Here is a 25,121-nt window from a genome sequence, read left to right as displayed (position 1 = left end):
CTTGTAAGCATCCCTTGCTTGCCCTTTAAGTAATATATATATGTTTTGTGTCTATTTATTTAATCACCAATTATACATAGAAATCTAATATGATGCATCGTGGGATAAATAAAAAAGATTGAAAACCTCACCTCCATACGCTCTCGACAAAATCAATTTTGCATCTTAAGATTGACATACTACATCTATATAAATTCCTAAAACACTAGATTTTTGAACTCCTTTACGATGTTTTGGCTACCTCAATAAACTACCCATTTGTCCTTCCTACCTAGCTTCACTTTGGTAGTTCCACTCAACTATGCTTTTGGCTACCTCAATAAACTACCCATTTGTCCTTCCTACCTAGCTTCACTTTGGTAGTTCCACTCAACTATGCTCATGTAAGTTCACATGTGATCCATGCCTTAGTTCCCTTGACACATTTTGATTACTTCAATGCTTCAAGTTTATTTTTCATGCTTTCAAACTCCAAAGTTGATTGACTCTTTCCTTGATAATTTCCCATAGTATCATCCATTTGAATTCTTTTTCTTCTAAAATTGGCCTTAGCTTAGAGCCTATGTCTCTAAATTTTTTTTGGTAATCTTCCTTATCTCGACTCTCTTGTATTTATTCATGCCATCCACCAAGGAGACCTAAATGGAATGCAACCTTCTTTTGTGATGCAACTTCATTAGCTACTAAAAAGATAGTATCTATCTTATTGACCTCCTTCATGGTTTCAATTTTCTTCTATACCTTTTTCACCTTGGTTATTATTTCCTTGATTCATATTTAATTTTCTTATTAACTTTAGTGACCTCTATCATTAGTTTTCCCTCAAACTCTACCAAACATATAAGCACTTTAGCGAGTCTTTCAAAACCACATTCTCTACTTTCAAGTTACAAATTAACACAAGCAATGCTCCCATGGACTTTGCTCTTGATTCAATTAGGGTGGTGATACTAAGATTGATGAGGTCTTTGGGTATGCCATGTTGTTAGGACAATAGCTCAAGTCTAACCATCACCTTCAATGTTCCTTGCATCATAGGGCAAGGTTGAAAAAAAAAGGGAGAGAAAAGGAGAGAGAACTAAGGAAATGCACAAAACACACGAAGCTAGAATGGATGACAAGGTGTCTAGCTACAGTGGATTGTGCAAACTATGAAGAGTGAACTATGCAGATTATCATGAGAGAGAGAGTGTGTGTGAGTTCTGAACATGGAACCCATTGCATATACTCATTATGATCACCATAATGAGTATATGTAAGCCTATAAAGTATGCATGCAAGTGCCCACTTTATGCTAGAAACACTCAAAAGAGCTCTTCTCTTATTATTTGTGCTCACAGCATTGATTTCATCTTCTAAAAACTAAAGATAGAAGAAATACACAAAACAAATTAAGATTTCCTTATTATTACTATCCTCATCATCATGAGGAGGGCAAGACATGGCAAGATTCTTAGTGATGACCTAAGCATGCACGGGGCAATCCTATAATTTAGGCCAACAACATTCATCTTCTAAAAACCAAAAACCAAGATTCATGATACAAAAAGTGTCATTATCATGATAAGGCAAGCCAAACAAGAAATAACAAACATTTCGAGATTCATACAAATCTAACATAATTTGTGCAACAACAAAAAAAGACCTCTCCCACAATCCTCCAACACGACATAGTCAAGGTAAAAACAAAACCCACCTATCCCCTTTCTTATTCTCAACTTCTTTTATCTTCTTTATTTATTGAACAATATCAAATCTCACCCAACTAAGCCTCCCATTTGCCTGAAGAAATATAACTTAGGAATCCTAGGCCACTCCCAAAATCATTTTGCTTGCTTATTGCTTTTTAATCTAAGCTCATCATTGATTGCACTTTAGGATGATGATCTTGTGTTTGGAATATTGAACCTCATTATATGCAAACACTGCAAAAATAATTAAGCAATCCACATCAAGCTTTCAAGAGCATAGAACATAATTGTAAGGAACAATGATGAACACACGCACACACATACCTCTTCAGCCCTTTCTTACCAAGTTCACATTGCATAAGCAAAACACACATTAGTGCATACTGCATACCAAGTTGACATTTCATTGGGTTTTTAACTGGTTCAAAGAGTGAATAAATGTCAAATAAACGAAAAGTATGTAGGCAATGAGTACAAATTAATCTTACACATGGATGCGAAACAAGGTGCTCACAAAGAGAACTGTATGTGGGGCATGGCCTATATATATATACAAGATGAAAAAGCTGATGAATAAGGCCAAGGATTGCTTATGAACAACTCTCTTCAGGATTGCTTCTGAATAATATACAACATGCGTGTTTCTGACGTGTACTACTGTGGAAACAACAACCATACCCCTGGATGGATCCAATATGATACATGGGTGAATACAATACAAAACATGCCCTAGTATTTTGGAAGGAACAAACTGAACTATCAAAGACGGGGGCCAATGCATCAAAATCAAATGATAGTGTTCTGCATGTGTTCACACATTTTGCATTTGATCTACACAAGGAACATGCAAGTCATATTAGAAAATTTCGAGAAACTAACTAGAAATAGCAAAACTTTTTTTTTCAATGCTGCAAAGTAATTACAACCCTTAGGTACACAGCAAGGATGGTTAAGCTGTCCTATTTGCATAAGAATCCACACAGGATAGAGAGGGCATTGGAACGCGAGTAAAGCTGAAGGCTAAGGTGAGGACAAACAACCTATTAAACATCAGAGTTATCACATTTTAAGGCACAAATTAAGGACCGAGAAACGCCCTAGATGCTACTGGTCACCGTTTTAGCGCCCAAATCAAGGACCACTTAACACCCTAAATGCCTGCCCTAGACAATACTAACCCCACTCAGTAAACTCAAGCACAATTCAAATCAGTTTGACAACATCGTCCATGCAAAAAATTTTGATAAGAACACAATGTACATTTTTAATGGCTCACTGCATTCATATGAGTGAATGCTTGGCCAACACAGCATTTATTTACAGTTTCAAAAAGATTGGATTTGTCAAGCACTGAAACTTGGACCAGTACCAGGAAGCTGGTAGTAGGACACCTGATAATAAATACGTAATAAGATTAGCAATCTAGTACTCACTGGGCCTCTCAAACATCCAGCTAGCTACCCTTTGAAAGCTGCCTGACTTTGCTTTCCAAATCAAACACCAACTTCTGAGATCATTCAAGCCATCTCATGATGTGACTTCAGCACTACATAAAGGACAAACCTGCAAACAAAACACACATCAAAAAGTTGCTCCAAAAAATCATGATTACCAAATCTTGAACATATAAGCCTAAACCTTATTGATTTGAAGCCAGTTTTTGATACAATCTGCATGGTAGTGGTGTTTGCATGGTAACGTTGACAAGGAATCCCCATCTTCATACTCCAGCCGGCAAATCACACACCTGCAAACACACAGATAGGCAAACCATCTAATTGTAACAGCTGCAAATCACACACATGCAAACACAGGCAAACCATCTATTTGTAACAGCTGAGGTAAGTTTTTAAAAATATCATTTGAAGCATTGTCTATGAAGTCTGTACGTAGACAGTTCCTTTCAACAGACAAAAGATCATAAACATAAGATGTTTAACAGCAAGTCATTACACAGTATCTGATACACATAAGACCCTATTGTCCACTATGGTACATATATATGCATCTAGAGAGTTTATGTTGAACAGACGAAAGAAAATAAACATAAGTTCTTCGAGAGTATGTCTGGTACACAAAAAAATGTACTAGGTAGAAAAAGCTCAAGACTGAACTAAGTGTCAGCTCTTGGGAGGTTTCCTTCTGCTCCAACTCAAAGTCACTCCTACATGCTGCAGTTTTCATTCCTGCCCACTCCTACTCAAATCCAACTGGTGGTTACAGAACCTGGGATCTGTCTCCGGTGGACATTACACTCCAATGTCTCCTTCAGCCTGCCCCCATGAGATTCATCGTATGTTGGGCAACTCTGCCTTTTGAGCATTCTGTACAGATGTCAGACATACATTCATTGTCTTCACAATTATCTTGTTCTTTATTTTGTGTTTTTGCCTGTCTTATTGTGTTTGTCATGTTCATGCATTTTGTGTTTTCCTAGTGCAAACCCTAGTATATGTGAAGCGGGTTTAGAAGATCAAACTATCACAAGGACGTGAAAATTTGATGCTTTGCTTATGTTTAATTGACATTTGATTAAAGATTAATCAAATGTGCAATTAAAAGATGCACATGTATTGCACATGTGAGGTGCAAGCTACTTTCTCACAGTTGAAGACCGAAGGACCCTGTGAAAAAGATGGGTGTCAAAGGCAAAAGTTGTAACAAGTTACACTTGTTAGATTCTAGGTGAATTTTGGTGTCAGTTTGCTCCTAGGACCATTAATTGGCCATTAAGTGTCAGAGGTGACACTAGGGACTAGGCATTAATTAATGGATTAATGCTTGTCCAAGGGTCAATTAATGCATGGGACCACTTTGGGTTGCAAATGGCCTAGCCAATTAATTTTTGGATGGGCAAGGTCAATTTTCTGGGCATGGATTAAGGGCTGAATTAATTTTCAGAATTAATTAATTCTGAAAATTAATTAAATGGCTGGAAATTGTTGAAAACGGATTAAGAAAGCTACCACTTGGCAAAACTTTCCCATGCAAGTGGGGAAAAAGTTAAATAGGGCTGAAGGGAGAGGGAAATCTTGTTTTTTCATTTTGGAGCTATTGGGAAGAGGTGTTGGACTGTTGCTGCCAGCTTTTGGGGCCATCTCCCAGCCATTGGAGACCATTTTGGTGATGGAGATTGCATATTCTTGACCTTGGGAAGCTGGCAATTGCTGCTAATGCACTTTCTCCTGAAGATCACAGTCTCTGATGCTCCTATTGTTGTTGGTGCATCCGTTTGGGGCTGGTACAGCAGGGCAGCAGCTGATTTTGATCAGTTCTTCGCGACAAATCTCAGAATTTTCTCTCTCTACAGCATTCTCTCATCTCCTTCAGCCTATGCTCAGCCATTCTCAGCAATTCTCAGCCATTTGGAGGAGATTTCAGCCATTTTTGGTGGGTTGATCTGTAATTTCTGCAGTAAACCCTAATTTACAGCAGAAATTAGGGTTTAGCAACCACCTTGGGATCCATACTAGAGATTGAAGGCTCAAGGGACTGAAATCAGCAGCTGATAATTGAAGATTATCAAGGGATTTCAGGAGCCAACCCATCCCAAATTGATTTGGGGCAGCATTTGGCCAGCCAAGGGTCAAATTGAAGAAGAAGTCTTGGGTGAATCAATGGTAGGCAAATGACCCAAAAGGCTTGTTGGACATTTATGACAGCAAGAGCAATTGGTTAGCAGGAGGAGATTGAAGAATCTCAAGTTGTACTCCTTCCAATTGAATGAGAGCTAAAGAAATACCGCAAGGGGCACCGATTTTGGGGCTAACAAGGTGTCTACTGTCCAAGAATGTTATGGTAAAGTGTGTATTTCATTTTATGTGCATTTATTTATTGCTGTAATTAACTCTTAAATCAGGTTATCACCACCTATTCCAAGAAGGAAGGCTGGTTTCAACGCAAGTCTGATGGTAGCATTAAATGTCACAAGGTAGGCTTGTTGCCAAAGGATATGCCCAGCAGCATGGGATCGACTATGATGAGACATTCGGACCATTCACAATGTCATTGCATTGGCTGCTCACTTTGAAAAGGTCAGTGTGTTTGTTGCACAAGGCCTTGTATGGTTTGAAACAAGCACCTATGGGATGGGATTGACCATGATGAGACATTTGCCCCCACCTCACCTATGATGACCATTCGCAATGTCATTGCATTGGCTACTCACATTGATTGGCATGTGCATTCGGTTGGTGTAAAGCATTTAATTGGATGTAAAGATAGTCTTTCCAACTGGCGATCTACATGAGGTTTATGTCACTAAACCTACTATCTTTTTTTAGATAGGGTCAAAAGATAAGGTGTGCCAGTTACGTAAGGCCTTGTATAGTTTGAAACATGCACATAAGGCATGATACCGGAAGAACATGCTCATTTGAATGCTCTTGGTTTCAATAACTCTAACATTGAGAGCACACTATATGTTAGCAGGAATGGAGATAATCTATTGATTCTCATTCTTTATGTGGACGATATGCTATTGATTGGGCGGCGTGAGAGCATATTGTAGCCTTGAAGGATGAATTACAGCATTCATTTGATGTTATACATCTAGGTCATTTGCACTACTATCATGACATTCAATTCATTGCAGTTGAGGAGGACATTGTTTTGAGACAGTCTAAGTACAGCCAAATGCTCAGTTTGTGGTTTCTTAGTTGGTATGCTTCATGCACAAGCTATTGGCTGTCTTCTGTACTTGTGCAGTACACAGCTAGATATAGATATTCAGCTTGGTGTCTCAATTGGCACACTTCATGCACAACCTTAGCAATAAGCATTGGCAAGCAATTAAACATATCTTTTGATATCTCAAAGGCCACTCGGTCATTGGGCCTCTCCTACCCTTGAGGAAATTCTCTTTGCTTCCATGCATTAACAAACAATGTTTGTTTGGCTGATTTGACACCCGTCTGTCCACTAGTGGTAATTGTTTCATGCTTGGTGATCCATGCATATCTTGGTTGAGTAAGAAGCACTCTATAGTGGCCACATTTAGCTAAGAGACTAAACACAAGAGCATTTACAACTACATTGGAATGTGGGACACCTAGACAACAGCCACCCACTCCTATCTATACTAACAATTAGAGTGCCATACCAACTGTGAGAGCATTTACAACTACATTGGAATCTGGGACACCTGGACAACAACCACTCACTCCTATCTATATTAACAATTAGAGTGCCATACCAACTGTAAGAAACCTGTTGCAACTTGCTCACACTATGCACATTGAGGTGCATTATCAATATGTCGGAGAGAAGCTCCATAAAAGGGAGATTGACTTGGTTTATGTCCCTACACCAAGATCCACCCATTTCGTCCAAGTTCCACGTGTTCCATCCCATCCCCCATCCCCTTTGATGATTTCTCATGCCCTTTGCCCTTTTAGAGGCAAATTCCAAATACCGACAATCATTGACGCAACTAGCATTTTAAAGGGAGAATCCAAAAAATATTGAGGTGCTTCTTCAAGGCTTTCAACTATTACTAGGCGTTTTTCTCTTTTAACTCTTCTCCCGTCCACCATTCCTTACTACTTCATTACAAGATTGTTTCCTACTTTCAATAGCTTCTCACTATCATCATTTGGTTGGGTGTTGGGTGATTGATTCAACTTATCCATTCCTGATTGGAAACCATCTAATGTGTGACTCTTAAAAGGCCTCTCTGTTTCCATGGGCACTTTCAAGCAACCCATTTTGTCAAGTTTCAACAAGGTCATATTCCTTGGCAAAAAAATTTCTTCAACCCATGACATTGACATCTATCTATCTTCCATTGGTTCCTCTACTATGTTTAAATACATTGCAAATGATTAGAATGGAAGTTGTTTACGCCATTCAAGTTCTCTCTTCTACAACTTCCTCTCCCCCAATATTCCATATTTTTTGTACCTTTGGCCTTACAACCATACCATGAACCTAAGGGGGGTGTTAGAAGTCATGTCATTCCATGTCTCTTCGTGTCCATCTCTTGGTTGAGAGCCTCCATATGAGCCAAACAAGTACGTCAAGATCTCTGGCATCCATCATGTCCGTCAATCTTTTTGGTCCGTGCTCAATAGTGTTCGCCTGAGACATGTGGCTCAGAGAAAGTGGCAATGTTCGTACGCAAGATGTATAGCAGGAAGAACCCATAGGGCATCTGGCTTCATCATGATCAGCTACATATCTCCTAGCATCCAACATGTCATTACTTTAAGATCCTCATTTTTTGGAACAATCATGTGGCACCCTACCACAGCAGTCAACTTTCTTTGCCCTTTACGCTATTAATAAGTTTTAGGTGGCTTAAAGTATTTTGAAACAAGTTGGACAATTAGGAGACTTTGGGATCCCTTTGACTATATATAGCCTTCCCACTTTTGTTCATGGTTATCAAGACTCCATCCTCATCCTCATGGTTTCTTTTCCTCTCTTGTTCATAGTTTACCCAACAAGCATTTCCTCTCCTCCCCTCATCCATAAAACCTCACCCTCCTATTGTCATAGTCACAAGTAACGAGTGAGACACAACCTACAAAAGCAAGAATGTTGTCCCCATAAAGTTCCCATTCTGTAACATGTTACAAATTGCCACAAATCTTCATGCTCTTTGATTGCCATAATCACAAGTAACAAGCGAGACACGACCTAGAGAAGCAAGAATGCTACCCCCATAACTTTCCTAGTCATAATGTGGTGGTTGTCCCCCCATTCCAAGACGTGACAAGCTATGTTTTTGGCGATCCCCTTTTTCCTTCCCTACTTACACACGTCTCTCCTACATTTCTACCATTGTTAACCTTCGTTTTGTGTAGCTTGTCATTATTTTGTCGCGCCCACCCCCAGCCAAGCTCCCTCTAATGCAAGTCATACTTTGTAATTAACTAGCCTAAGTTGCATATAAGAGAAATGACCGATCACAATGCCTAAAAGAGGGATTGGATGCCCAAGGGGGATAGGGAAACCCTAGTCCTAAGTTTTTGTATAAAAAGGATGAAAGACAATGGAAAAGGCTATTCATGTGTATGCAACTTCTTGTTCTTGCCTTCTTGCTTTTGCACTTGAGAGAGGTCACATCAATGCTCTTCTAAAAAACTATATCACCATAATACATACAACAATGACAAGTAATGCTCGAAAAAGGCGCTCAAAGTACTAGAATACACCAACCGAAGTACTCAAAGATTCCGACTATGGGTCAAAAGTCCCAATCCAAACACATCTAAAAAAGAAGCACCAAGTCAATGTTGATCATACTCAAAACCTAATCCTAAAAGATAAAAATGATTGAATCTCTCTTATCTTTCACAAAAAGCACACAATCTAGAAGAAACACTAGAAGCAAAAACCATACACTCTCCAAATCTCACATCTTGAACCTAAAAGTCAAACCGACTTTGACATTTGAACTGCCAAACTATATCCTTGCATGTAGAAAGCCTCCCTGATAGACCATACACTCTCCAAATCTCTCATCTTGAACCTAAAAGTCAAACCGACTTTGACATTTGAACTACCAAACTATATCCTTGCATGTAGAAAGCCTCCTTGATAGTCCATATCATACAAAATGTATAGCAGGCATCAACATGCCCTACCTCTGCCTTCTCACTATCATCCCTCTCTGGGCTTCCAGATACATGAGAAACATCACTCCACTACTTAAGGACAAGAACATCCCCAATTCACGCAAAGGCATGCACCAAAGGAGAACGTGTCATAGTAGAGGATATCCGAGAGTGCCAAAACTTGCATAGGTAAACCTGCCAAGCACTAATCCAACCTAGCCATGCCATAGAAGAAGTCGACTTCTCTCTTTAACAAGGAGCCACCATCTTAATCAATCCAAGGAGTCCAGAGTAAATATAGCTCATCTGTCAACCGAACAAAACTCGAAACTCATTATGCCACCAAACAACATGATGACCCTTAGAAGAAACATTGCCAATCAATCAGCATGATGACCATAGAAGAAACATGACACCATCACATCTACATAGTATAGAGAAGGGGCCACCGATGAGTGGCCAACAAGAGAACTCGATACAATATGCATGAAACCATCTTCCTCCAAAGAAGATTCTAAGAACACCAAAAATGCAAAGCAAATCCACAAAGCTGAAAACATGGTTGAAGCAAAAGATGGAGAACCTACAATTGTGAACCAAAGACCAAGCATCCTCCATGCTCAAAAAGAAAGGCTGAAAAGATCAAGATTAGGTCACATTTAAGAAATCTCAAGCTACTTAGATGGACAAGTCATCTTCCAAGAAATTCAACGATATGCAAGATGATCACGAAGAACAGAGAGTTAGAAATAACTCAAATACTCGTGGTAAACCATTCTGAACAATCAAAAGGTGCAGCCATTCAAAAACACAGTTCAATGAATCACATAGAAATGGAATCAATAGTGAATAGAGTGTACTATACAAAACATGACAATTCACAGGTACAAACTCTCTTAAACATGAATTTAATCAAAGCTATCACTGGGCATTAAAGAACACAATAAATAAGTGATAAAAGAGAACGGCAGCAGCAACTGAAACAACACACGTCATCCAAAAACGAGCAAAGCTGAATTGCGAAAATGCAAGATGTGTAGCTTGACCATTAAAAATGCAGCATATAGAAGCAAGCACAAAAACAAGTTGCCTATCTCCTATGAAAGGCTGACACTAGCAAAACACAATTAGCCTCAAGTCCTACACCAATAGATGCAACTTGCAAAACATCTATCACAAAATGAGCGACAAAGTGAAACAACTACTAAACAGTCTGTGATAGACCTCCCTCTTGAAATCCCTACAATCGTGCTCAATTGCACTACATTATGCCAAAGGAAAAATATACTGCATTGGAATTTCCATAAGGCATCACAGTCACAACATTGGCCATTGTTGTCTAACCATGCCACATGCCCGAAACCTTGTTGAAAATTTCTAGCTAGCATAAACATGATATAAATCTGAAAACTGTCCAGAACTATTGCTAGAAACCCATTGGATGCATCATAACTCATGTTTCTCAACTGCTCTGACTTCACAACCATAGTAAAGCATATTCTTAGAATAAACCATGGTTGACAATATCAATGACATTTACTAACATGTTGTTGTCCATGGAACCAGCTGTAAACCACTGGAAACTGATCATAAACTTATAATTTGCTGATTTGAAAACTGATCACAGACTAATTGCAAAAATTGATCAGTAACTAATACAAAACTGAGGCAAAACTCATGCCAAATTGATCATAAACTGATGCAAAAGTATAGTTTCAGTGCCTAGTACACTTATCTACATACATCTCACAGTGACTAGTACACTGAATAGTGACCCCATGGAAACAAACATACTGTCAATACAGTACCTTGGATGCATGCTGAATACATTCGAGATTCACTACATACGAGAGCTGTCCACAACTAGAGGAGTGGAAATGCTACCTCCCCCTTGAGCATCAAGCAATGCTCCGAACCCTTGCTCTACTAAACTTGATTGAGCCCAAACCAAACCAAAGTCGGCTCTAATCGAAAGGCATCTCGGTAAAGTTGCAACAATTGAGGATGGTCTGCTAAGTCATCCTCTTCCATCCACTTTACATCTATTGGCAAAACAATGCTGAAGCTTCACCAAGAAGCATATATAGAAATATTACCTCTAGCTTTACTTGCCTTGAAACCTCCACTACATTGTAGGCCTTTCTTCCCTTTAAGCATTGCGAGGCTTTATACTTTCACATTCTTGCAATTCAACTTAACTAATACGCAACATTGCATCCAATTGACCAATCCCCCATGCATACCTCACATGCTAGAAACACTAGATGCATAAGGAAACATTCTTGTTTGCATACTTTGGACTATTGTAATGTGACTGTGCATGGAAATTTGCATGCTACCAACTATACCAAGATACATTTGTCAGAGTGCAGCGGTGCGGAAGCGTAGGACTGAGAGAGAGAGAACGCAGAGAGAAAAGGGAGAGAAAGAGACAGTGTACAATGAAGATCTGCTGTATAAAGAATGCTGAATACAAAGATATACACGGGCGCAGTGCGCTGGACTGCGTGTCTCCACCTCGACGATGCGACCTGCTGTCCACCTCGAAGTCTGCTGCAGTCTGCACTGTCTGCTGTCTGAAATCTGTGAACAGAGACAGAAATCTGCACGGCACCGGTCTGTAATCTGCGACAGAGAAGAATGGCCAGACTGCTGAAAACCTCAGCAATAAATAGGCGAAAAATCACCTAGAACGGGGCTCAAAAATGAGGCGCAGCCTGATAAAAATGGCTGCAGGCAGTCGGACTGCCACGTGGCAGTCCGACTGCACAGTCCGACTGTGCAGCTGGTCCGACTGCTGGACCAGCTGTGCTGCTGCCTAAAAAACAGGCTATGAACTCTAACACCCCCTCTCAGAGCCTGGACAGGGCAGAAGCCTGAGGGATCTGGAATGTTGCCGAAGTAGAGCCTGAGGAAGCGCCTTCGTAAACAAATCCGCAAGATTATCCTCCGTCTTGCAATACTCCACAGTGATGGTCTCATCCAGAAGCTTTTCTCGGATGAAGTGGTACTGAATCTCAATGTGCTTCGTCCGGGCATGAAAAACAGGGTTCCTTGCCAAGGCAATGCAACTCTCATTGTCACATCGCAGCAATGTAGGACGAGTCTGGGGGCACCCAAGCTCCTCCAACAATCTCCGAAGCCACACTACCTCGCATGTGGTGGAAGATGCGGCCCGATACTCCGCCTCAGTAGACGAAAGGGCTACCGTGGGCTGCTTCTTGCTACTCCATGAAATAACACCGCCACCCAAAGTAAAGCAGTAACCTGTTGTAGACCGCCTGTGGTCCACGTCACCGGCCCAATCCGAGTCGCTCCAACCTGCAAGTACAAGATTTGACCCATCTGTCCCTGCGGGGTAATGAATCCCCAAATCAGACGTCCCCCTCAAATACCGAAGTATCCTCTGAGCAGCCTGCCAATGCACCGTCTTAGGTTCACTCATGAACCCTGCCAAGAGCCCAACAGCAAAACATAGATCAACCCTCGTGTTGAGAAGCCAAATCAAGGACCCTATCAACTGTCGATAGCGAGAAGCATCCGCCAAAGGAGAAGCTGAGTGGGAAGTGGCCTTCCAGTTCGGATCCATAGGAGTAGAGAGGGCCCGACAATCTTTCATCTCAAAAGACACCAAGAGCTCCTGTACATATCTCTGTTGGGAGAGAAAAATCCCCCTCTGAGACTGATAAATCTCATGTCCTAAAAAGAAATGGAGTAGCCCCAAATCCGTCATCTCGAACGTCCGATGTAAAGCTGACTTTGTCTCCTGGACCTGCTGTGCATCATCACCTGTGACAATCAAATCATCAACATATAATACAAACAGCACACAACCTTCCCCGGAAGTGTGAACATACAGCTGCAGATCGGCCTTGGACCGCCGATATCCCAACTGAGTCTGGAGGAACGAATCAATCTTCTCGTTCCAAGCTCGCGGGGCCTGCTTGAGACCATACAGGGCCTTCTTCAACCTGTAGACTTTCCCATCCGAAGAACCAAAGCCAGGAGGCTGCTCAACGTAGATCTCCTCCTTCAAATCACCATTCAGGAAGGCCGACTTCACATCCAGCTGATAAACAGGCCATCTCCTATGGCCAGCCAAAGCAAGAACAGCTCTAATGGTTGTCATACGAGCTGTAGGGGCAAAGGTGTCATGACAGTCAATCCCTGGGCGCTGGGCAAAACCCTTAGCAACAAGGCGAGCCTTGTGCTTATCCAAAGTACCATCACTGAGATATTTGGTCTTGAAGACCCACTTGACTCCAATCACCTTCTTCTTCGGGGGGAGTGGCAAAAGTGACCAAGTGCCATTCCTCTCAATAGCCTCCAACTCAGCTTCCATAGCTTTCTTCCATGGGGCGGACTGTAAAGCCTCCTTCACGGAGGTGGGCTCTCGATCTTGCATAACTCGGGACATCAAACAATAATTGGAGCAAACAAGCTCCGAAAAATGCGCCTGGTGCCTCCGTGACCGCCGCGGACCATCCTGCGGTCCCCACTCCTCAGGAACCCCCTCGATCCCTGAATCACGGAGTGTGTCACGGGCCCAGCGAGGAGGAGGCCGAACCTCCCCTCGTCGTTCTCCATCAGTAGAAGACTCTGGAATGTCCACCGGTGGTAACTCCTCAGAAGGATCCGGTGGAACAGTAGACTCTGTGTCAGAAAGAGAATCATAATCAAACGGCACAGGCTCCAGTGGAACTGTAGAAGGAGCCAAACTCTCCCCTGGATCTCCAAGAACGGGATGCTCCTCACCCGTTGAAGAAGCCGGAACCTCCACAAACCGCACATCACGGCTAGTATATACATCCCGCTTGACGGGATCATACAGTCGGTAGCCTTGGAACTGGGAGCTGTAGCCAACAAATACCTGTTTTCGGGAAGCTGCTTCAAATTTGTCACGGTGAGCCTTGGGAATGTGAACATAGGCATCACACCCAAAGACCTGAAAGTAAGAAACATCTGGTTTCGTCCCAAAATAAGCCTCAAATGGAGTCATCCCTTCCACGGCCGAAGTAGGGGATCGATTAAGGATGTGGACTGCAGTAGCCACAGCCTCGGCCCACAGAACCTGAGGGGTCTGTCGGTGCTCCATCATGGTGCGCGCCATCTCGATCACACTGCGGTTCTTCCGTTCTAGAATACCATTTTCTTGAGGAGTATTGGTATTGGCAAACTCCTGGTGAATTCCTCTATCTGCACAAAACCGAGCAAATTCATTAGACACAAATTCACCTCCCTTGTCGGATCGCAAGGTCTTCAACTTCCGGCCTGATCGGTTCTCCTCAAAGAGAAGCCAATCCTTGAAGTGCGAGAAAGCTTCTGACTTTAGTGCCAAAAAATACTCCATGTCATCCTGCTGTAGTCATCCACGATCAGCATGAAGTACGAGCTCCCACGCAGGGACTCATTCCTCATAGGGCCACATAGATCCGTAGATACTAGCTCCATCGGTGAAGTAGACCGCCGCGAAGCTGTGTGGGGAATAGCATCCCGATGCTGCTTCCCCCGTATGCAGGAGACACATGGCTGCTGGCTCACCACTATATCCGGCAACCCTCGAACAAGCTGTCCACGTGACGCCTTCCGAAGATAGTCATAGTTCAGGTGACCAAACCGAGCATGCCATAACTCAGACTGTGACTGTGAGGTAAGAAGAAGAGAAGAGAGGGCAATGGAAGACTTCAGTTTGTAAATGCCGTTCTCCTCATATCCAGATGATAGAACCTTCCTCGATTCACGATCAAGGACTCGCACAGTAGAACTGTCAAATTCCACTAAAAGACCAAGGGAGCAAATCTTATGAACTGAAAGGAACCCCAATCCTGGTACATGCAAAACCTCTGAGGTATGGGTGCCACCTCGTCCATCCGGAATAAGCTGCATCTTACCCCGACCTGCAATAGAAACTGAAGAGCTGTCTCCAATGAGAACCTGCCCACGCGAAGGTCGCAGCAGGGCAACACCATCTGATGAAGGAGTCATGTGCCGTGAGGCACCACTATCAATAATCCACTCTCGAGATTGGGGAGCCGCCATCGCAGCATCAGAAGCATTCGGTGAAGCGTCCTCAATGACAACTAAATGTAGAAATGCAGCTGATGAGGGTGCAGCCACCACTCCAGAATCCTTGGTTTCCTTCTTCTTGGTGTCCTTCGAGTCTTTGTCAGGGCAATCCTTCTTCCAATGGCCAATCTTTCCACAAATATGGCATGTGGAGTCTTTGTCCTTGTCCTTCTTGGACTTGTTATCCCCCTTCTTCTTCTTTTGGTCCTTCCCCTTCTTCTGAGAGGCTTGACCTCTCAACGCCTCCGTCTTGGAAGCATTCTGTCCCTTTAACTGTTCCTCTTGGTCCAGGACCATAGAAACCAACTCTTCCCACCGAAGAGTAGACTCTCGCCCTGAAGCAATAAGGGCAGAGTAAAAAGTACCGAATCGTGGCGGCAACTGGGACAAGAGTGTAATCGCCATGTCTTCGGAGGAAATTGGCTTCCCCGCATTCTGAACCTGCATCTGTAGCTGCCTTAGCTTGTTAATGTGTTCCCTTAGCGAAGAAGACTTATTGACGGACAAGGTCCGCATCTGTACCTCCAAAGAAACCCTCTTCATCAGGGTCATCCAATTGTACATTTGATCAAGCTCCAGCCATATCTCACGAGCCACCGTCAAGTGCTCGATGTGAATGATCACGGCTGTAGTGCATGATAGAAAGAGAAAGGATCGAATCCTCGCATTCAGTTTGTCCCAATGAGACTGGGCCCTGGCCAACTCCGCACGAGCATCGGAAGAGAGTTTGGACTCATCTCTTACCGAAGGCCGGTCAATATCTTCCTGTACCAACTCCGCCAAATCATAGGACTCCAGAATGGCCAACATCATAACGCGCCAAATGCGGTAGTTGTCGCCGTCGAGCTTCTGATCTATAGGAAGAGCCGGTAGAACAGGCACCTTCCGGTCCATAATCGCCTGGAACTCCAAGTCCATCTCTGTAGACATCTTCACCTGCAATGACTTCTCAAACGCAAAAGCAGCCCCCTCTGAGTGGGTAAACTCAGCCTGCTAAGGCTCTTCCGCGTCCCGAAGCTTCTTTACCCGCCGGAGGCGATGAAAAAGCTAAACCTGCACTTTTAGGTTGAAAACTCAAACTTTCTCCGCGTAAAACGGCAGTAAACAGCAGCAAATCCACCACCTGTACTCCTTTCCTGTGCGCCCACACTCGTTTCAGGCTTGTTTCAAGGCGCAGCCCTCCTATCTGCCCTTAAACGCAAAAAACACAAATTTGTGTCGCGATGGAAACTCCACTTCAGGTTGATTCTGCGCTCAGTCAGCCCTCAAACACTGCTCTGATACCATGTCAGAGTGCAGCGGTGCGGAAGCGTAGGACTAAGAGAGAGAGAACGCAGAGAGAAAAGGGAGAGAAAGAGACAGTGTACAATGAAGATCTGCTGTATAAAGAATGCTGAATACAAAGATATACACGGGCGCAGTGCGCTGGACTGCGTGTCTCCACCTCGACGATGCGACCTGCTGTCCACCTCGAAGTCTGCTGCAGTCTGCACTGTCTGCTGTCTGAAATCTGTGAACAGAGACAGAAATCTGCACGGCACCGGTCTGTAATCTGCAACAGAGAAGAATGGCCAGACTGCTGAAAACGTTAGCAATAAATAGGCGAAAAATCACCTAGAACGGGGCTCAAAAATGGGGCGCAGCCTGATAAAAATGGCTGCAGGCAGTCGGACTGCCACGTGGCAGTCCGACTGCACAGTCTGACTGTGCAGCTGGTCCGACTGCTGGACCAGCTGTGCTGCTGCCTAAAAAACAGGCTATGAACTCTAACAACATTTTCCCATACATTGTATGCATTACTAGCTGCAGTTTTTCTCATGACCAACACTATACGAAGCATTTGCATGACTATCATTAATACCATGAGTTCCAAACGCAATGGGCTATATAAATGCATTGCAAAACTTGCTACTTTGTGCCCCAACATCATGCCAACATTACTATACATCGAGCTATGCATATTATCAGTCATAACCGAATACATTGGGCCTTGCACACCACGCATTGTTTACTGCATATGATAAGGAGTTGTATCATATATCCCCATATGCGGTTCTTCACCCACCATAGCATGGAAACTAGTGCCACCACCAAAGTATTATAGCTGCCCCATCATTGCATGCATGCCCTGCTGTCCAAAAAGCATTGGGTTCGCACTTCCAAGTTAGCCTATTCTATGCATCAATTGCCCCACTACAATCATTTGCTTATGCTCATTGCCCACGTTTGGAACATCATGCTACCGTATTGGCTTTTCCTTCGGTGCATCTTGCTGTCCCGAACCTCTTGAAGACGATTTCCTCCTCTTGCCTTTACTACCCTCCTTTAAGGGTTCAAAAAGTACATAAATTAAGGATCATTTGCCAATTGCATAAACATTTCAACTGCTTTCTTCAAAAGCTCTTTAAACTGGTCATCAAATTCCTCTTCCTCTTGCTAATCATCAACTTCTAAAGGGCTAGAAGGACCCACATTTTGGTATAAGCCATCATTATCAGCTCGTTGTCCATGTTGCGCACCTTGTCCAAGATCAAGCTTTGCATTTTCCCCAACACTTTTTGAATTTTCAGATCAAGAGAAATTATCCCTACTTAATCCCATCTCACTATTTGAAGACATTCTTGGTGTATTGCTCAGCTAAATACAATTCCAACACTAGAGCAAAGCTTTTGACCTTCAATCAAGTACTTTGGGGCTTTTCACATTTTAGTGAATTTTTTTCAATTTCACTGAAATTTGTGCATACCAGAACCGAGAAAATGATGGCTTTTGCAGAATTGCACCAAATTGTGCAAGAATTGTCTGGTATATCAACTTGGGTACATGTATTGATGCAATTTGCGCGGATTTGCCTTTGAAATTTGGAGCTTTTGACAGCAATCGTCAAATTTTTTTGCCCGAGAATGCATTTGGAGCAGAAATTGCAGCAGTATTGGGGGATTTCACATGCAGTTGGTGCATTGGTCTATAAATCTAGCTGTAATTCATTGTGGAGTTCAATAATAGACATTCTTTGGTTCTGGAAATCAATTTGCAAATCGTGGCTGGAAACAGTGACACCAGCAATCTTTTGCACATCAAGAAGCTTGACGGCGTACACAATTTTGCAATATGGCAAAAACAGTGCTACAATGTTTTGGTGCAAAAGAAACACACGAAGCCCATCAAAGTGAAGGAGATAAGACCAGCAGGTATGGGACAAGAAGAGTGGGATGATTTGGATAGCCTTGCACGCTCTACCATAGAGCTCTCAGGGTCAGACAACTTGCTGTTTAACATTGAGAAGCTGAATTCAGCATATGCAATGTGGCAAAGAGTTGAAGAGTTGTATGCTCAAAAAAGTGCTACCAACAAGGTTTATTGGTTGAAAAGGTTGATGGACTTTTGTATGAAGGAAGGTAGGTACAGCCATGTCTGTACATTTGAACGAGTTCAACTCAATTTTCAGTCAGCTGATTGCTTTGGATTTCCACATCGATGATGAGTTTAAGGCTACTTTCTTACTATGCACTTTGCCTAAAAGTTGGGATACTTTCAGGACAACTTTGAGTAACTTAAACAGTTAGTTGTTATATTTTGATGTGGAGAGTTCTTTGCTGATGGAAAAGCTCAACAGCCAAAATAATTCAGCAAACGAGTCTTCTAATGCATTGCATACTAGGGGCCGTTGTAGATGAGTCTGTGTGCGAGTGGAGTTAAGAGTGCAAATGCAAAGAGTTGAGAGCAGTAGAGGGAAAGAGAGAGAGAGAGTGAGTGAGTGAGCACGACACAATGGGTATTTGGTACAATGACTAGTGCACCACATTTTAGGTTTTGAATATATATAAAGTACAAAGTGTAAGGGTTTGTTCACACCCGAACACAATAGAAGGCATAGTGACCCTTTATTCCCAACAACCTCCCACCTAAAGGCAATGTGCCTAAAGGTAGAGGAAAGAATCAGCTAAGTCTATGTATGTACAAAGCTAAAAGACACATATACTTTATTTACGTCGTTGAGTTATCGTTACATGCGTTCGAACAAATACATGTTGCGCACGAATTCGATAAAGCACTGTGTATTAAATTTAGGGTATGAATCGTGTTACGTATAAATTCGACAAATAAACGTAACATTCAAGTAAAAAACAACAGTAAATGACACGTATCACAAACTACATTGCACGCGAATCCAACAAACATCGGTTTTCATTACTTGAAGAGAAAATTACAAAGTGCAGTACATCAGTGATGCGATATCAATAGGCAATAAGTACATCAACCCCCATCATCTGGCGGCAATGAGCAAACCGCTCAACTGGTAGACCTTTCATGAGAAGGACAGCAGGATTATCATCTGTATGAACCTTGACAAGCTCAATGCCTTTGCTCTCAAGTACATCCCCGATGAAGTCATACTTCACTTGTATGTGCTTTGGCTTTGCACGAAAGACAGGATTCCGTGCTAGCATAATAGCACTCAGACTGTCACAGTGGAGGATAGGAGCGTTTGTAATCCCACGCTCTCTCACTAGACGTGAAAGCCATAAAGCCTCTTTGCATGCCTCTGTGGCAGCCACATATTCTGCCTCTGTAGTAGACAGTGCAACACACTTTTGCAGCCTAGATATCCAAGAGATTGCTCCTCCTATGAACATAAACACATATCCTAAAGTAGACGTCCTACAGTCAAGATGGCCAGCCTAGTTTGCATCCATGAAACCAATAACAGATGACTTCTACTTACCAAAGAAAATACACAAATCCTTTGTGTCCTTAAGGTATCTCATGATACCCTTCACTACTTCCCAATGCTTTTTCCTAGGATATACCATGTATATGCTAACTACTCCCACCGCAAATGCAATGCCAAGACATGTAACAACCAAAGCATACATTAAGCTACCAACACCTAAAACATAAGGTATCTTGGCCATTTCAGTCTTACCATCATTTGATGTAGGGTTGTCTTCTGCACTAAGTTTCACATATGGAGGCAATGGTACAATGATAGATTTTCCCCACTCCATATTGAAGCGTTGTAAAACTTTGATAATATACTCCTGTTGTGACAGATAAAAAAGACCCTTTGATCTGTCTATGAGTATATGCATGCAAAGGATAGAGAGTATCACTTTTGGACCCCTTGGCAACAATGCCGGAGCGCTTACATATTTTCCATTTACTATCCCCAAAGATGGTGTGATAGCCTTCATCATCTAGTTGCCCTGTGCTAATCAAGCTCTTCTTGAGTTGAGGTACATGTCTCACATTATGCAAAACAAAAATGAAGCCATGCTGAAATTCCAGTTTCACACTGTCAATACCTGCAACTTTACATGCATAGTTATCCCCCAAGTGTACAACACCACGTACAATACCATTGTAGTCAAAGAACCACTCATGATGTGGTGTGATATGAAAGGACCCACCTAAACCAAGTATCCAAGTGTGAATGCCATCTTCAGAATCTGCAATCAATGCATGTGCATCCAAAGAAGAAGCTAGAAGTACATCACCATCATTGTCATTATCATGAGTGACTACATTAACCTCTTCTATTTTTACATTGCTCTTTTTGGCAGGGTGGTTGTCCTTGTTTTCAGCCTTGTTGGCTTCATTGTTTTTGTTTCTGCCCTTCTCTTTCTTTAGTTGAAAGCAATCCCTTTTGTAGTGCTCCTTTTTGCCACAATGATGGCACTCCACATTCTTTCCACGAGATTTGTTACATGCTCTATTTTCAGAACTACTCTTATGCTGAAATCTGCCTCTAGTATGTAATGCATTTGAAGATTTGTTTGCTAAGTCATTTTTGCATATTGAGTTCCTCCATCAACAAAGAACTCTCCACATCAAAGTATAACAGCTGAGCATTCAAATTACTCAAAGCTGTCTTGAAAATATCCCAACTTTCAGGTAGGGTGCATAGCAAGAAGGTAGCTTTAAACTCTTCATCGATATAAAAATCCAAAGCAATCAGCTGACTGAAAATTGAGTTAAACTCATTCAAATGTATAGGCATGGTTGTACCTTCTTTCATGCGAAAGTCCATCAATTTTTTCAACCAATAAACCTTGTTGGCTGCACTTTTCTGAGCATACAATTCTTCAAGCATTTGCCACATTGCATATGCTGAATTCAACTTCTCAATGTTGAAGAGCAAGTTGTCTGACACTGAGAACTCAATGGTAGAGCAAGCAAGTTCGTCCAAGTCATCCCACTCGTCTTGTTCCATGTTTGTTGGTTTGATTCCCTTTGTTTTGATGGGCTTTACACCAAGACATTATAGCATTGTTTCTGCCAAATTGCAAAATTATGGGCACCCTCCAGCTTCTTAATGTGGAAAAGATTACTGCTGTCACTGTTTCCAGCCATAATTTGCAGCCCCAAATTGACTAACCAGTCTCCAAAGGCAAGCCCAAATATGGCATAAGTGACCACAATGCACAAGAGTACCAACCAGCAATGAAAATCCCAAGATTACAGAAATTTTCAGATCTGCAAATGAATTTTCTGAATTATAAAATGTCATTTGCTGCACTCCTCAAGCAATTTCTGACACAATTAGAGACCAAGCCACCAATTACATGTGAAATCCCCAAAATTTACTGCAATTTCTGCTCCAAAAGCATTCCCGCGCACAAATTTGACAATTCGGGTCAAAAGCTCCAAATTTTTAGAGGGTAATCTATTCAAATTTGATGAAAGCCCGAAGTGCATATACCAAGCAATCCTTGCACAAATTGATGAAATTCTGCAAAAGTCCCAAATTTCTTGGTCCGGTGTGCACAAATTTCACTGAAATTGAAGAAATTTCACCGAAATGTGAAAAAACCCCAAAACTTCAAAGGCAATAGCGCACTGATTTCGCAATTTCTGAGTCAAATTGTCCACTTTTTCTTGTGCCTTTGCGTGTGAACGCCTGATGAAGGAGAAAAGAAAAAAGGATATTTCTGAGACAAAAAAATATGATGACCTTTGCCTGTCATCACGTAGCCTCATGTGGATGACTTCTGCCTGTCGTCGCTTGGCACCGCGTGGACTGTTAGGCGCGTACCAGATTCTTGACTAGTCCTAGTCATTGTCCTGTCCGCCGCCAGTTTTGTGAGCTCCTCAACCCCCTATTGCATGTCGACTGTTGCTCTCCCGTCTGCCTGGCTGCATGTCAACTGCTTGACTTCCCTGTCGACTGTCGCATGACCTACGACCCTACAACTCCTTATCACCTGCGACACCTCAAGCTCCTGCTGGCCTACACCTCCTACTCGCCTATCATGCGGCCTGACGCCCGTCACTGCCTTCGAGAAGCATGCACAACCTATAAGCTCTGATTCCAGTTTGTTGTAGATGAGTCTGTGTGCGAGCTGAGCTGAGAATGCACATGCAGAGAGTTGAGAGTAGTAGAGTGAGAGAGAGAGAGAGACAAAGTCTTTACGAAAAAAAAAAGAGAGAGAGTGAGTGAGCACGACACAATGGGTATTCGGTACAATGACTAGTGTACTACATTTTAGGTTTTGAATATATATAAAGTACAAAGTGTAAGGGTGCATTCACACCTTAACACAATAAAACGCATGGTGACCTTTTATTCAAACAGGGGCAGATTTCAGCAAAAAAGCAGTTTTGAAAATAGAGCACGCATCACGTCTGGTGGCAAAATGTGGAGTGTCGTCAATGTGGCAAGAAAGGGCACTACAAACGGGACTATTTTAAATTAAAGAAAAAGAAAGGCAAAAGCAAACACACTGAAGACAACAAGGCTGAGAAAAAGGGCAACCAATCTGCAAAGAAAAGTAATGTGAAGATAGAGGTACATGTAGTCTCTCATGAGAATGACAGCGATGGTGATGTACTCCTTGGTTCTTCTTTGAGTCCACATGCATTGATTGGAGATTCTAAGGATGACATGCACACTTGGATACTTAATTCAGGAGCATCTTTTCATGTCACACCACATCATGAGTCTTTTTCTCATTACAATGGTGGTGCACGTGGTATTGTCCACTTGGGGGATAACTATGCATGTAAAATTGCAGGTCTTCGCAGTATGAAATTGGAATTTCAGCATGGTTCCGTGTTTGTTTTGCATAATGTGAGGCATATATCTCAACTCAAGATGAGCTTGATAAACACAAGGCAACTAGATGACAAAGGCTATCATACCACTTTTTGGGGATAGCAAATGGAAAATTTATACGAGCTTTCCCATTGTTGCCAAGGGCTCTAAAAGTGATACTTTGTATCCTTTGAATGTATCTAGCATGCGTGACCATGTAGTCACTATAACCAAGCAGCCAAGTGTTTCTTTGTGGCATAGCCGGTTGGGATACATGAGTCAAACTAGAATTAAAGTGCTTTCTCGTTTGGGTTATTTGCTATATTTGAGGTATGTTGATTTTGAACAATGTGATCATTGTATTTATGGTAAGCATACTCAAATGTCACGTAAAAAAATCTATTTCTCTAAAGTCCTCACTCTTAGAGTTGGTACATTCAGATGTATGTCAAATGCCAAGGTTATCTAAAGTCCTCACTCTTAGAGTTGGTACATTCAGATGTATGTCAAATGCCAAGGTTATCTCTAGAGGGAAAGATGTATTTCATTACTTTTGTTAACGAAGCCACACGCAAAGTATGGGTTTATCCAATCCGTCGTAAATGGATAAATTTAAAAAATTGCTCTGACAATGGTGGAAAATATGTGTCCAAAGCCTTTTCGAACTTTTGTGATAGCAAAGAGAGTAAAAGGGAGCTCACCGCCCCTCACAATCCATTCCAAAATGGTGTTGCAGAGCATATAAACTAGACCATTTAAGATAGGATCCGTACAATGCTAACACATGTTGCTTTACCTCATGGATTTTGGGTCGCGGGGGGGGGGGGGGGGGGGGGGTGGCTGGGATCGGTCCCTTAAGAAACATGGTCGGGCAAGCCACCTTCGTATGCTCACTTGAGAGTGTTTGGTTGCAAGACATTTGTGCACATTCGCAAGGAAAAACGTAGCAACCTTGAGCCAAACTCCTGCAAATGTATTTTCCTAGAATATGGTGATGAGGGTGAAATGGGGTATAGGTTACGTGATGTCAAAAAAAGGAAAATTGTACATAGCAATGATGTTATCTTTTCCGGGAAGATTGCATGCACAAACAACCTAAAAAAACTGAGAAAGTCAAAAGGATTGTGTTTCGAGAACATATACCAATAGGACAACAAAGAAGGCCCGCTAGATAGCAACAAATACCTGCTGTAAATGGCACTGAAAATGCAAGGAATGATGCTGAAGATGATCAGCAAGATATTGACCATGATGTACCACAATTTCAGTAAGAATAGATGCCTTTGGAACAACCAGAACTGGCAACAAATTTTAATCATTAGGTCTATAGGTCGACAAAATGCAAAGACCACCAAATAGGTTTGTTCCTAGTGTCAATTATGTGGCAGATTATGACATGTTGACAGATTGTGGTGAGTTGTCATGCTTCAAGGGCGCAATGGACAGACAAGACAGTAAGAAATGGCATAAGGCTATGTTGTCAAAGATGGAATCTCCCATGAAAAATGGCAATTGAGATTTGGTGCATTTGCCTAAAGGGCAAAACTTGCTACCATACAAATGGGTTTACAAAATGGAAGTCACTTCTCGTTCTTTGCCAAGGTACAAAGCACGACCAGTTGCTAAAGGATACAAACAAGAACATGGAATTGATTTTGATTTAAAAAATTCTCCTATAGTCAAATGACTACTTTCGAACTATTTTTGACTTGGTTGCATTTGAAGATATGGAACTCATACATATGGATGTAAAAACAACCTTCTTACATG

At 42.1% G+C, this 25,121-nt stretch overlaps 1 protein-coding gene across 1 annotated transcript in view; it reads right to left on the bottom strand.

The window, feature by feature from the left end:
* Positions 1-2,916: 2,916 nt before the first annotated feature.
* The window catches only part of LOC148040391 (RING/U-box superfamily protein), a 59,903-nt gene continuing 37,698 nt past the window's right edge, over positions 2,917-25,121 (bottom strand). Inside the window, exons 7-8 of the mRNA XM_087699114.1 lie at positions 3,330-3,438; positions 2,917-3,254 (exon numbers count right to left, since the gene is read on the bottom strand). Coding sequence (XP_087555240.1) covers positions 3,219-3,254; positions 3,330-3,438 — 145 coding nt within the window. The 3' untranslated portion in view covers positions 2,917-3,218. The remainder of the gene's footprint in view (positions 3,255-3,329; positions 3,439-25,121) is intronic.

The sequence above is a fragment of the Lygodium microphyllum genome, chromosome 2 (genome assembly GCF_053477565.2).
Source record: "Lygodium microphyllum isolate KBCC chromosome 2, Lygodium_microphyllum_v1.1.10, whole genome shotgun sequence".
Classification (NCBI taxonomy): Eukaryota; Viridiplantae; Streptophyta; class Polypodiopsida; order Schizaeales; family Lygodiaceae; genus Lygodium; species Lygodium microphyllum.
The sequence above is the reverse complement of the archived record's forward strand: the minus strand, read 5'-3'. Positions and strand labels throughout refer to the sequence as shown.